Source organism: Mobula hypostoma, chromosome 1 (assembly GCF_963921235.1).
Source record: "Mobula hypostoma chromosome 1, sMobHyp1.1, whole genome shotgun sequence".
Classification (NCBI taxonomy): Eukaryota; Metazoa; Chordata; class Chondrichthyes; order Myliobatiformes; family Myliobatidae; genus Mobula; species Mobula hypostoma.
Genome location: NC_086097.1, coordinates 88,879,651 through 88,892,965, shown reverse-complemented (window position 1 = coordinate 88,892,965; position 13,315 = coordinate 88,879,651). Strand labels below are relative to the sequence as shown.

At 43.0% G+C, this 13,315-nt stretch overlaps 1 protein-coding gene across 1 annotated transcript in view; it reads left to right on the top strand.

The window, feature by feature from the left end:
• The first annotated feature begins 2,531 nt into the window (after window positions 1–2,531).
• The window catches only part of LOC134355924 (fibulin-7-like), a 64,035-nt gene continuing 53,251 nt past the window's right edge, over window positions 2,532–13,315 (top strand). The window contains exon 1 of the mRNA XM_063066836.1: window positions 2,532–2,595. Coding sequence (XP_062922906.1) covers window positions 2,554–2,595 — 42 coding nt within the window. The 5' untranslated portion in view covers window positions 2,532–2,553. The remainder of the gene's footprint in view (window positions 2,596–13,315) is intronic.

Genomic DNA, 13,315 nt, shown 5'->3' with positions numbered 1-13,315 from the left:
TATTTAATTGGGATGAATCAGTGAATTCGATGACTTTATTCAATTTGTGAAATGTGGGTAGGTTAATTGCGAAGGAACTGGTGTTTTATTTGGGGGGTAACTACACAGGGAGATGGTCAATATTTTACTGAATGGGAGTGAGCAGCTGGTGATCTCTTTAATTGAACTGAATAAAATAGGTATTAGTATATTGTTCTTACTGTTAGACTTCATAACACACTGCTACCACTCAGCACACATGTACACCCTCCTGAATGCCCTGGTCATTGATCGGACTGGTTACTTTTTCATCTTTTATCACTGCTGTTTCACATATTTACACTACTTGTTTCTATTATAATACTGCTAGTAACATTATACTGTCTGATGTACAAATGCACCTCACACTTTATGCGAAGCTGTAAATATTCAGGCCATGTAACTTGTACTAATATTATTCTGTGACTATGTGCTGGATCATAACTATATGAGCTGTGTGGGACTGTATGTACTGTGTTTTGCACCTTGGCCCCAGAGGAATGATATTTTGTCTAGCTGTATATGCGTATGGTTGAATGACAATAAACTTGAACTTGAGTTTTCATTCCATAGAGCATGATAGCACTATATCACACTCATTCTTGGAAGTGCAACACACACACCCTTTTCATCATGTCCCTCACGAACCTTGTTAATCAGACCTATCTCACTGAAATTTTTCTTTTTGCTATTTCATAACATCACAGCAACTGAATGATTGCTTACTATTAAGGAAATGAAATGCTTTTCATTTGCACTTCATTTTAATCAGCTCTGGATATTTCAAAGTTCTTTGCAGCCAGTTAAATACTTCCCAAAGCCCAGTGCTGTCAGAATTGCAATGAGCAATTTTTGCACTGTAAGATCTCAGATATATTGCCGAAGCTCTGAGGGGAATATCAATATTATTGCTGGTCCTTGTTGTTCTTGCAAATGGTGATCACACCTTTTCATCCACCTCAGATGACAGCCACAGTTTAACATACGATCAAAAAGGTACCATTGCTATTGGTGTGTTATCCCCATACTGGTGCTGAACTGTCTGTGCTGCATTGTAGCAAACAGTACTATACACCTTTATTGGAGTAATAGTTGGTAGGGTCTCTATCTCTCAGCTCCCGTGACCTGCATTCAATCCTGACATTCCTATGTACATGAAGTTTGAATGCACTGCCTGTGACCACGAAAGTTTCCTCTAGAGGTTTCTGATTTTCTCCTGTATCACAAAGACATGCAGAGTGATAGATTAATTGACCACTGTAAACTGTCCTTGGGATGTCGGAATCTGAGGGTGGCTGAGGGGAGTGTGGGGGAGAGAAAGTGGAATCAGTGTGTGATAGATGGCTGGTGTGGTTTCAGTGGACTGACTGGACTGTTTCACACTTCTGGAGAGTGAACCTGAAACTGTGGCATTCTGAGTCAACGGCAAGCCTGTGCCACCCTGAGCTATGTATGACTAAAAATAAGCAGGGAGAAATCTTTTTATATTATCACTCTAAACTTTCTACACCTTTCAATGCCTCAGTAAAGCAACCGGCATAATACAGAGACCACCGACCGTGACCCCAGACCCCAGATATTCTTTCTTCTCCCCCTCCCATCAGGTACAAAATGCAAAAGCCTGAAAGTATGTGCCACCAAGTGCAAGGACTGCTTCTATCCCGCTGTTATAAAACTATCGAATGTCCCTCCTACCATAAAATGAATTCTTGACTTCAACCTACCTCATTGCGGTCTTGCACCTGACTGAGAAACTGCATTGCACTTTCTCTGTGATTGTAACACTTCATTCTGCATTATTATTTTCTCTGGTACTAACTCCATGCCCTGATAAGATAAAATGATTTGTATGGACGGTATGCAAAGGTACATGTGATAATAAACCAATTTGCATTTTACCTCGGTCCGTTTCCAGGAACTCCTTATTTCCAGGTTTAACATTGCTTATGAACTTGTCATAAATTTTTCGATATTCTTTCAAACATGTATTTTCTCCCCGTACTGAATGGCCTTTAACAGAAACAGTGTATTGCTGCCTTGGATATAAAACAAATTTGTTATGTTCAGACAGGGTATTTGATCTGTAAGAGATGTGAACAGCCATCAAGGCGTGACAGTCTAAATAAATAGAAACCGGTTAACTTCAGGCGTTTGGCATTATTTCACAGCGTGGATTTCCTGCCCAGAATAACTGGCAAAAAAATAAATTTCCAAATCTCCGCAAAACTCATTCCTGCTCGCACCACACCCCACCCACGTTTTTCTCCGCACACACGCTCGCAGAGCTTTCTAGACGTCAATCAAACTCGCAGCATCTAATTCTCTGGATTTGCAAACCACACAGATGCACGGACGATAAATATTCCGGACCAGACCAAGTCAAAACTTCAACCCTCATTTGGGAGCAAGAGTTCTACAAAAGAACAAAACACGCCTAGAAGGGCTTTCTTTCTAAGAGAAACCTGCAGAAGTCGGCGCCTTCGAGACGTTTTGGGTTTTGACAGATTCAAGATGATCTTTGGAGTTTTTGGCTGGATGATGCTATGTATTTTAGAACTAGTTTCTGGTGCAGACCAGGTAAGGAGGCTTGTACCTGGGGGGAGGGGGGGGGGGATACAGCTTAGAGCTGCGTTCACGTGCAGTAGGCAAGAAAGATTTGAATTTATTAACGTTCGAGTTTGCCAAGTAACTTTCTTCGCTGTTTTCACCCGCTCGAGATGTAAAGCATGCGGAGGATTTGTTTGCGGGAAGTGTGCATGTGACACCTCTCGAAGAGAAGGAATAACGGTCTTTAATGAACTGCAAGCTAATGTGTTGGAATTCACTGCTGGTAGTTTCAATACACTGATTGTTATCGTGAAGAAATAGTAATGCTTCTAACGGGCCCCTACATAGCATCGTAATGATCTGTGTGAAACATCTGGCCTCCACGAGTGAGTTGAACGTGCAGGTAGACTTGCATTTGATAATTTCCGTTATTCCAAAGCAGTCTATATTTTAGCCCTTTCTTAAGTTCAGTGTGATTTCGAGTTTTGTATTAAGTTGGAATCTGCATAGGCACCAATGTGAAATTTAAGCCGAGAATTAGCGAAACCATGCCCACTTCTGTGGAAGCTGAGGTGCATTTGCAGATGTGCAGTGAAGTAGGTTCTTTGCACTTCAGGTTACTGGCTGGCATATTAAGCATCTCAGCGGAGTTGTAACCTAGAATGCACAGAATACAATCGTCACGTTGTGAATCCTAATATATTTCTGATTAGTTAATTAAGAACTGCAGAAAGTGTTATTGGGCCCATGATATCAGTGTTCTCACTTGCACTGCAATATTGCTGAGACCTTTGATCTTTCTCTACTCTTCTTGGTAAAATGGAAATTGTGCTATTCTTGATGCTACCCCTTGGTTACTGAATGTTGGGAGATGCTTATTAATGTTCTAACTACATTAATATGTGCTTTGTGTGAGAAATGTTGCAACAGACTGGTGCTAGAGGCTAAACTTGTGTCACCCTATCTACACCTGTAGTCGGTCGGAGGTTTCTATTGGATGGTACCATTCAAATCTTGTCAAAAAGCTATTGGTCTATCTTTGGCCCTTTCATTCCTCTTGAGAGATATTTGGCTGTGTCCACCAGAAAATGGGACCATTTCCTTACATGAGTAGTGTAGGAGGTACAGAGCGAACTGTAAGTTTGATCCTACCAGCCACCTTTTAGACAGGTGATCTTGTAATACAACTGTGGCCTGTGTGCTTGTTTGGGGAGAGTGGGTGTAATTTCATGTGTGTGTGCACAGTGCACAGATTTGTCCGAAAACCTCAAGGTTGTGAAGCCTTCTGGAACACAGAAGCACAAGAATGAGTGCATTGTACTGTGACTGAGCAATTGAAGAGTGTGTTTATGTTGGAGTTTAAAGCATCATTTACTTTGGCACAGGTAGACCAAATGGTTCGAGGCTGTGATAAACATGCTGATAGCAGTGAATGGGGAAAGCTGAACCTATAAGCCTCAGTATGTTCCACATTGATGTGATTACCAATGACATACTTAGAAAATATAAGGACTGATATGGTAGAGGCAGCAGGGCTGTCAATTTGCACACAGTAAACTCCCACCAACAGTGAAAAGGGAAATGTAAAGTGAACATTTGCTGAGAGATTGAACCACTTGTTGGGGACCTTCCTGAAAGGAAGCTGGGATCTCAAAGGAATTGAGGAATTGGAGATAATACAACCGAAAGACAATGAGGGAGAAGATTAATGATCTCGATGAATGGCAGAGCAGAAGGTTCAACTGGCATACTCCTGGTCCTAATTCCGTGCTGTAGTAACTTTAATGATAACATTACCTACACCAATGCAAGTGCTGTTATATTCTGTCTTCTCTTTTTCTGTTTTACTACCTGAACATACTTGTGTTTGCAGCAGTCTTTCTGGAAGGCATACAAACAAAAATGCTTTTTCACTGTGCCTTGGTACATGTGGCAATAATAATGTAATTACAATTCATTCAGTCCTGCACAGGGAATGCCAGTTTGTTGCTTGTATTCAGTTTTCTGGATGGGAAATAATGTGCAACATTTGGACTGAAAGATGAGATTGGTTTATTATTGTCACATATCGAGGTACATTGAAAAATTTTGTACAGTTCATTTCATTACAACAAAGTATTAAGGTTGTACAAGGGGAAACAATAATAAAAATACAGAGCAATTGTCCGCCTGCACTGCACTAAGGTGCAAGTCCACAAGGACGTGGAGTGTGAGGTCAAGTGTCCGTCTTATCATTTGAGACTCTGATGACAACAGGATAGAAGCTGAACTTGAGCATGGTGGGACATCAGTTATGTCAGTGATGCCTGCCTTGTCAGTGGTAAACTACTAGCTTCCATTTGAGGCTTGAACAGAGAAGGTATGCCGACTGAAGGAGAGCTCCAAATTTGGAGCTACACACACACAAAATGCTGGAGGAACTCAGCAGTATCTATGAAGGGGAATGCACAGTTTGGCATTTCAGGCAGAGACCCTTGTTTAGGACTGGAAAGGAAGGGGGCAGAAATCTGAATAAGAAAATGGAGGTGAGGAGGGAGTACATGCTGGCAAGCATTAGGTGGGTGGGTGGGGGTGAGGAGGGATGAAGTAAAAAGGTAATAGATGGAAGAGGTAAATCCCCCTGGTTATTATATTGTTGCTTACTGTGTGATTTTTACCTACAGGCAAACTGACTGCAACAAGGATGGAGGTCTTTCAACCTTCTTGGGTCTGTACTAAATCCCAGTTAATCATCCCCATTCCCTCTTTCCATATACCCTGTAACTCTTCCATTTACACTTAGCTTTGTTCCATTTGGTCAATTTTGCAATAGAATTCAAACATCAAGAGCACTTCAATGGCTGCAAAATGCCTTGGAATGTCCAGAAGTTGTGGAAGATGCTGTATAAAGAGAGAACATAGAGCATAGAACAGTACAGCACAATACAGGCCCAATGATGCTCTGCTGATCTTTTAGCCAGAATAAGAAGGTGGGAGCAGAGGAATGGGTACAAGCTTCAAGGTGATTGGTGAATCCAGGTGGATGGGGGAGGGAGGATGAAGTAAGAAGCTGGGAGTTGATAGGTGGAAAAGATAAAGGGCTGGACAAGAAAGAATCTGATAGGAGAGGAGAATGGACCATAGGAGGAAGGGAAGGAGGAGGGGCATCAGGGGGTAATGATAGGTGAGGAGAAGAAAGAGAGGGGAATTTGAGGAAAGGGAGGGGGAAAATTACCAGAGGTTGGAGTAATCAGTGTTAATGCCTTCAGGTTGGAATCTATCCAGGTGGAAAATGAGGTGTTGATCCTCCAACCTGAGAGTGGCTTCATCGTGGCAATAGAGGAAATTGTGGACAGATATGTTGGAATGAGAATGGAAACTGGAATTAAAATGTTTGGTGTTGCTGCTTTTTTTAAAATCAGATGATCTGAGGCACAACTAAACAGACACAGATGTGTAAACCTCCTGCTGCTGTTCAAGGAAGTTTGGAGTCCAGGTGAATGTTTCTTTCTTATCTAATGCTACTAAAACTGATTTTCTGGTTATTTACTCATTGCTGTTTGTAGGACTGCCAGTGACCGTGTCTCCTATTCTATGTTAGTGACTGGACTTCAGAAACATTTCATTAGCCATAAGGTCTTCAGGACCCCAAATGTCAGTAAGGTGTGGTTTTAGTGCAGTTTCTTTCCTGTTCCCTATGACCGGGCAAGTGCTGAATGGAGACAACAGTGTTCTTAGTTCCATAAATTCGGTGAAAGGACCAGTTTATAGTACTACAGTGCTCATTGAGACATGCAGCATGAAAATATTAGTCCATCACGCCAATGCTGAATGTCAAGCAACCATTTTGTTGTCCTCACATTCCCATCCACTTCCCCCTCCTGCGTTCCCCCCCCCAACACTCCACCACCCCAGGTTCCTAACGCTCAAGGTAGGAAATCTGCAGTGGCTTATTGGAAAACCTAGTTTTATTTATTCCCATATTAACAACTTGAGAACAGTGAACTCAAAATCCACTTAAGGATTTTGCAAATTCCTCCCCCTCCTCCCAGCCCCCCCCCCCCAAAAGCTGGTGCTTGACCTGCTGAGTTCCTCTAGTAATGTGTTTTTACTCTAGATTTCAGCATTGCAATCTCTTCTATCTCTAAAGTGACCATAAATTTTGGAAGTAGCATTGTCTTGATCTACTGTGGTTCTGGTGGCAGATTCTTAAACGGCAGAGCTATCTTCTGCTTTCTGTAACTGATTGTGGTGATGGCAAGTCCAGGAAAGGGACAGAGTGAAAGCACATATACCACTGTACCACACCCTGTAATCAGTGTACTTGCCTGCAAATAGCATCTTTACTTACAGCTGTGGTTCAGTTGTTTGTATATCTGAATCTGAGCGGGATGTAGGTGAACTAACTTGTAATGATTGGACCACAGAGCTGAAGCCTCCAAATTCATAACAGCACTTGCTGTGTTTTGTGCCATTTTCTACAAGAAACATTGAACTGATGACTCATTTTGATCCCTGTTGGTTCTGTCCCTTCCCACCTACATCCATGACACTTCTCCTGCTCTTGATCCCTTCACTAACTTTCAATTCCCTGCCTCTGACCCCCTCATTTTCACCATGGATGTCCAGTCCCTTCATAATTGGGGGGGGGGGAGGGAATAGACATCGATCCCCTCCCCCTAATCACAAAGGCCTTAAAGCTCTGCCTGCTTCTTTCTCAATAAAAGAACCAACCAGTTCCCCTCCATCACTAGCCTTCTCCGTCTGGCAGAGCTGGTCCTCACTCTCAACAATTTTTCCTTCAGCTCCTCTCACTTTCTCCAGACTCGGAGGGACACACGCATGGACCCCAGCCATGCCTGCCTCTTCATTGGCTACGCAGAACAGTCCATGTTCCAAGCCTTCCCTGGTAATGCTTGCCAGCTCACCCTCTGCTACATTGATGACTGCTTTGGTGCTGCTTCATACCGCATGCTGAGCTTGTTCATTTCAACAACTTTGACTCTAACTTCCACCCTGCCCTCAAATTCACTTGGTCCATTTTTGACACTTCCTTCCCTTTCTCAACCTCTCTGTCTCCATCTCTGGAGAGACACTGTCAGCTGACATCTTTTATGAACTTACTGATTCTTATAGTTATCATGACTATACCTCTTCCCATCCAGTCTCCAGTAACAAAACCTATTTCCTTTCCTCTGTTCCCTCATCTCCACCGCATCTGTTCCCAGCATGCGGCTTTCTATTCCAGGACATCAGAATGGCCTCCTTCAAATAACGGGCTTCCCTTCCTCCTCCATTTCCTGAACTTCTGCCCTCACCCCTTCCTGCCACCTTAACAGTGGTAGATTTCCTCTTGTCCGTACCGACCACCACAAGCCTCTGCATCCAACACATCATCCTCCCAAACTTACACCATCTCCAAAGGGATCCTATCACCAACATATCTTTCCACCCTGCCCCCCTGCTTTCTGCAGCAACTGCTCCCTCTGTGATTCCCTTGTCCATTCGTCCCTTCCCACTACTCTCCCACCCGGCACTTACCCCTATAAGCAGCCTCAGTGCTGCACCTTTCTATTCTCCTCCAAGGCAGGGCCCCAAACAGCCCTCCCAGGTGAGGCAGCACTTCACCTGAGAATCTGGTGGGGTCATCTATTGTGTCTAGTGCTCCTGATGCGGCCCCCTCTGCATTGGCGAGACCCTTCATAAATTGGAGGACTGCATCATTGACCACCTCCACTCCATCTACCAAAAGCGGAACTTTCCAGTGGCCATTCACTGTAATTTTGATTCCCATTCCAACATGTTGGTCCATGGCCTCCTCTTGTGCCATGATGAGGCCACCCTCAAGGTGGAGGAACAGCATATTGTATTCTGTCTGGGTAATCTCCAACCTGATGGCATGGACATTGTCTCTTTCCAGTAAGAGGATTTTTCCCTCCCCCTCTCCTCTTCTATTCTCCACTCTGGCCTTTTATCTCTTCTCACTTCCCCCTGAGTCCCCGTCTTCTACCCTTTCTCCTAAGGGCCACTCTTCCTTCCTATCAGATTCCTACGCTCTCTAGCTCTTTATCTTTCCCACCCACCTGGCTTCACCTATCCCCTTCTAGCTATTTTCCTTCCCCTCCCTCCCCACCTTTTTATTCTGGCATCCTCCCCCTTCCTTTCCAGTCCTGAAAGAGAGTCTTGGCCTGAACTGTTTATTCATTTCCTTAGGCACTGCGTGACTTGCTGAGTTCTTCCAGAATTTTGTGTGTATGTTGCTTTGGATTTCCAGCATCTGTAGACCTTCTAGTGTTTTTGAAACTGATGCCCCATTGGCTTTCTCAGGTGGATTTAAAAGCTTGCAGTTTGGCACCTGTGGCGTTGTATTGCAATAGTGTCTGCTGTTTGAAATTGGCAATAAAGCAATTTGGGAAGGTCCGAATGGCCCATGGAAGCGGTAGGATGTAGAAGCTTCAAGAGAAATTGTATGAAATATTTTGTAAATGCTTAGGACATGCAGAAGTTCTGGAACATGAAAATCCAAATTCAGTTTGGTCTTGCACCCAAATGCATGGTTGCCATTATCCCTGTGGGTGTCTTGGCCAGAAGAAGAGTGTATTCCCGTGCATCTGTGCCTGCTGGTGTTTTTGCGGAAGCAAGTTTGTATGAGCTTCATGAAAGCGGTCTCAACCATCTTCAGCCCTTAGGAGATGTCAGGGTATTATGCTGAACAAATATTTGACTCTTGCTCGGATGAACATAGATGATAGAGGAGCAGGGAATATCCCCCTGGTGTTCCAGACAATATTGGTGACTTGTGTGTAGTTTGTTCACTTTCTAATGCAGTTTGAGGCCCAGTCAGAGTAAGGAAACAATGATCAAAGTAATCGAAAGCATTGTGTGGCAAAGGAGGTCAGACCCTGCCTAACAGGTCTGGAGTCTTTGGCACAATTGAACATGTGTTCCTCCCACTCCTGGTCATCATCTATCTGGATGCCACGATGCTTGTTTGGGTCTGTTCTCATTTAGCTATAGCTAGAGAATCACTTGCAACAGCTTCTGTATCATTTTCACAAAATGTCCATGATCCTTCCTTGGCTTCCTCCTTTTTCTCACTGAGATGATCGCCTTTGACATTACCTGCATCAGCTTCCCCGTACACTCCTGATTCCTGGCTCTGCCAGGCTCTCATTTCTCCCACACCTTTAAATTCCCCTTAAATTGTGACATTTTATTGTCTGATGCTGATACTGTGTTGAGCCACTGTCATAAACCCCATTGGTTTCATCCCTCTCACTGTCAAATAACTGAACCTGAATGCAATTGTCTGAAAGCTGAGTCATGCTGTACAATATAAGAATTATGAGCACACTCCATTCAGCCCTGCCCATAGTCTAATTTTACTGTTGTTTCCTTTCAAGCAGTTGTCCAGCTTACTTTGAATTGTATATCCCTTCACTACTTTCCCTGGCAGAACATTCCATACCTCAAACACTTGTGCATAAAAATGTTTTTCCTCACATCAGTTTTAAATCCTTTGCCTGTCAGCTTCATCTCCTGATTTATGACACTACTGCTACTTTTAACACATTGTATGTGTGCTCTTTGTGATCTTAAATCCATTTATCAGATATTCTTCCGACCTCCTCTGTTCCACAGAGAACACCTCAGCTTCTCCAGTCACTTCACATAACTTATATCCATATTTCCAGGAATGATTTTCACAGATTAATACATACATTGAACTATAGAAATCGGCCCTTTGGTCCAGCTCCACCATGTCAACCAAAATGGCTATTTACACCAATCCCATTTCATTAATCTTGTTTTGCCTTTTCTAAAGCCTTTAGGTGTTTCTTAAAGTGTGACACTCAGAAGTGGATGCTGGCCAGGCCACAGATTTATAAAGATTTATAAAGATTTATCACAACTTGTTTATGACACCCAAGACCCAGTTTGATTTTCTGATCACTTTCTTGACCTGCTTTGCCAGTTGTATAGTAAAATATGCATATATTCTGAGATCTTTATTCTTAAACCTGTTCAGGAGATTGTCCCTAAAATGTTGTCTCTTCTCAATTTTCCCTTTGCAATATAACACTATATACTTCCTAAGTCTAATGTGTGCCTACCTCTACATCCCCGAGCTTTCTCCTGTATGTCTCCTTGAAGTCTTTTATTGTCTTCCCCATACTTCACTACAGTTCTAAGTTCTGTGTCATTTGGTAATTGTTACCAGATCTTTCATAAACAGGTCCTCCCCAGCTGACACATATCCATTCTGTGTCCAGCCTGTAGATACTAAGGACCTCTGGGAGACTGGGGGGGTTAGATTTGCTGGCTGCTTATGGAGGGTTTGCAGGGATCTTCTGTATGGAACTCAGTTCGTAGCTGTGTTTCTAACTTGTTCAGGTTATGAACAATTATCTGGAATAAAATATATTGAATAATGAGGATGTAACTTTGGGGAGGACCCATGTATTAAGGAAAACAATGGTCCTTGTACTAATTTCTGTGAAATCCAATATGTACTTCTCTCCAGTTTAAAAAAGACACTAATCATTAACAGTTTTCTTTCCTTTTCTTTTTTTATTGTACATTCTGATCTGTGTCACTGGCATCACATTACACAGACAGTTTATCCTAATCTGATTCTAATAACCTTTATTTATTGTGATCTAGTGCAGAATACGCCTTTTCGACCCTTTGAGCTGCCCCCATCCAGCAACCCCCGATTTAACCCTAGCCTAATCATGGGGCAATTTACAATGGCTAAATAACCTACCAACCGGTTTGTCTCTGGGCTGTGGGAGGAAACCGGAGCACATGGAGGAAACCCAAGCGGTCACAGGGAGTGAGTATGAACCCCTTACAGGCAGCAGTGGGAATTGAACCCAGGTTGCCAGTACTGTACGGTGTTGTGCTAACCACTACACCACCGTACTGTGCCCAAAATGGTCTTATCTGCCATATTGCATAATCCTACCTTACCCAACCAGAGATATTTCCTTTGTTCTACCTAATCCCCTCCCCCATCTATTTTTGACTTGCTTCTCTCTGTCTAGTTCTCTGACATGGAACATGAACTGTTTCTTTTTCCAAGATGCTGCCTGATCTGCTGAGTGTTTCTGTATTTCTCCTTTTCACATCTGAGATTTCTTTGCTTTATTAACCTCCAGCTGTTTCCCCCTGTTTTTCTTACGTAACTGTGTGCTTCAAGGGATGGTGCAGCAGTGACGGTTTTTAAAACTCTTGGAGCGTTGGGATCAATTCAGGAGTGGGTAAAAGCAATGAGATCAACAGGAATTCTGCAGATGCTGGAAATTCAAGCAACACACATCAAAGTTGCTGGTGAATGCAGCAGGCCAGGCAGCATTCTCTAGGAAGAGGTACAGTTGACGTTTCAGGCCGAGACCCTTCGTCAGGACAGAAGCAATGAGAGATGTGGTCCTGATCATCTTAACAAAACGTTCTCAGAAAATTCCAGTCGTGTAGTGGAGAAAGGATTATATTAATTTGGCAGGGATGGGGCAAGGAAGGTAGCATTAATTAGGAGAGACTTATGCCAGAACAATTGGTTGTGATAAATGGCACCGGAAGGTTGGCGGACAGAATCAAACTAGAGAGAGTAGGCAGCCTAATGTATGTTTACAGTGTATTTACATAAACCAATTAATGAAGATTGGCGAATAGCAGAGGCAATTGACCGCATGGGGTTTGGGTGTTGTATCCATAACATTAGTAATAAGGATCAAGATCAAAATCTCTGTTAGTATTAAGAAAGCAAAGAGGTCTGTTTACACTACTCAGCTTTCAATGAGCATTAACTATTTGGAAGGATATTGAGAAGCACCTTTGCAGGGAAAGTACACAGGGAGACTATCAGTGTGTGGTTGCATGAATTCTGTGCCCTGTAACACTTACACTGGCTTGCTTGATCTATCTATCTGTCGTCTTTGAGCCAAGACACCCAGCAACCCCCGATTTAACCTTAGCCTAACCACAGGACAATTTACAGTGATCAGTTACCGACTAACTGCCATGTCTTTGGAATGTGGGAGGAAACCGGAGCAGCTGAAGAAAACCCACACATTCCATGGGGAGGAGGTACGCATTCCTTAGAGATGAGAGCAGAATTGAACTCCAAACTCCAACGCTCCAAGATGTACTAACAGTTGATATCACAGTCTCTCCTTACGACTGGCTTGGTGTTTTTGTAGTTGTCAGAAAACCTTCTTGCGTATTTGCTCTGATTTCTCCTTCAATATATCATTTTAGGTAATCGCAGGAAATCCAAAGGAGTTATTCTAAAGAGAGCAGCAACGTCTTCCCAACTGTTCAAGTTAATGTGCAACCCTCATTGCCTAAAGGTTTAACTGGTATTCCTGGAGAGTTGTTGGTGAATGCTTGCTATGTCAAAATTGGTTCCAGGATTCCAAAATTAGATTAGATTAGATTAGATTTAACTTTATTGTCATTGTGTCAAGTACAGGTACAAAGCCAATGAAATGCAGTTAGCATCTAACCAGAAATGCAAAGAATAGTGTTATTTACAAAATAACTGTGAATAAAAAGTAAGTGCTACAGCACACAAATATAAAAGTACTGAGACAGTACAATATGGGTGCAATACTGCTTAGCGCTGTGATGTGAGGTTCAGCAGGGTCACGGCCTCAGGGAAGAAGCTCTTCCTGTGCCTGCTGGTGCGGGAGCGGAGGCTCCTGTAGCGCCTACCGGATGGGAGGAGAGTAAAAAGTCCATGGTTAGGGTGAGATGCATCCTTGATAAT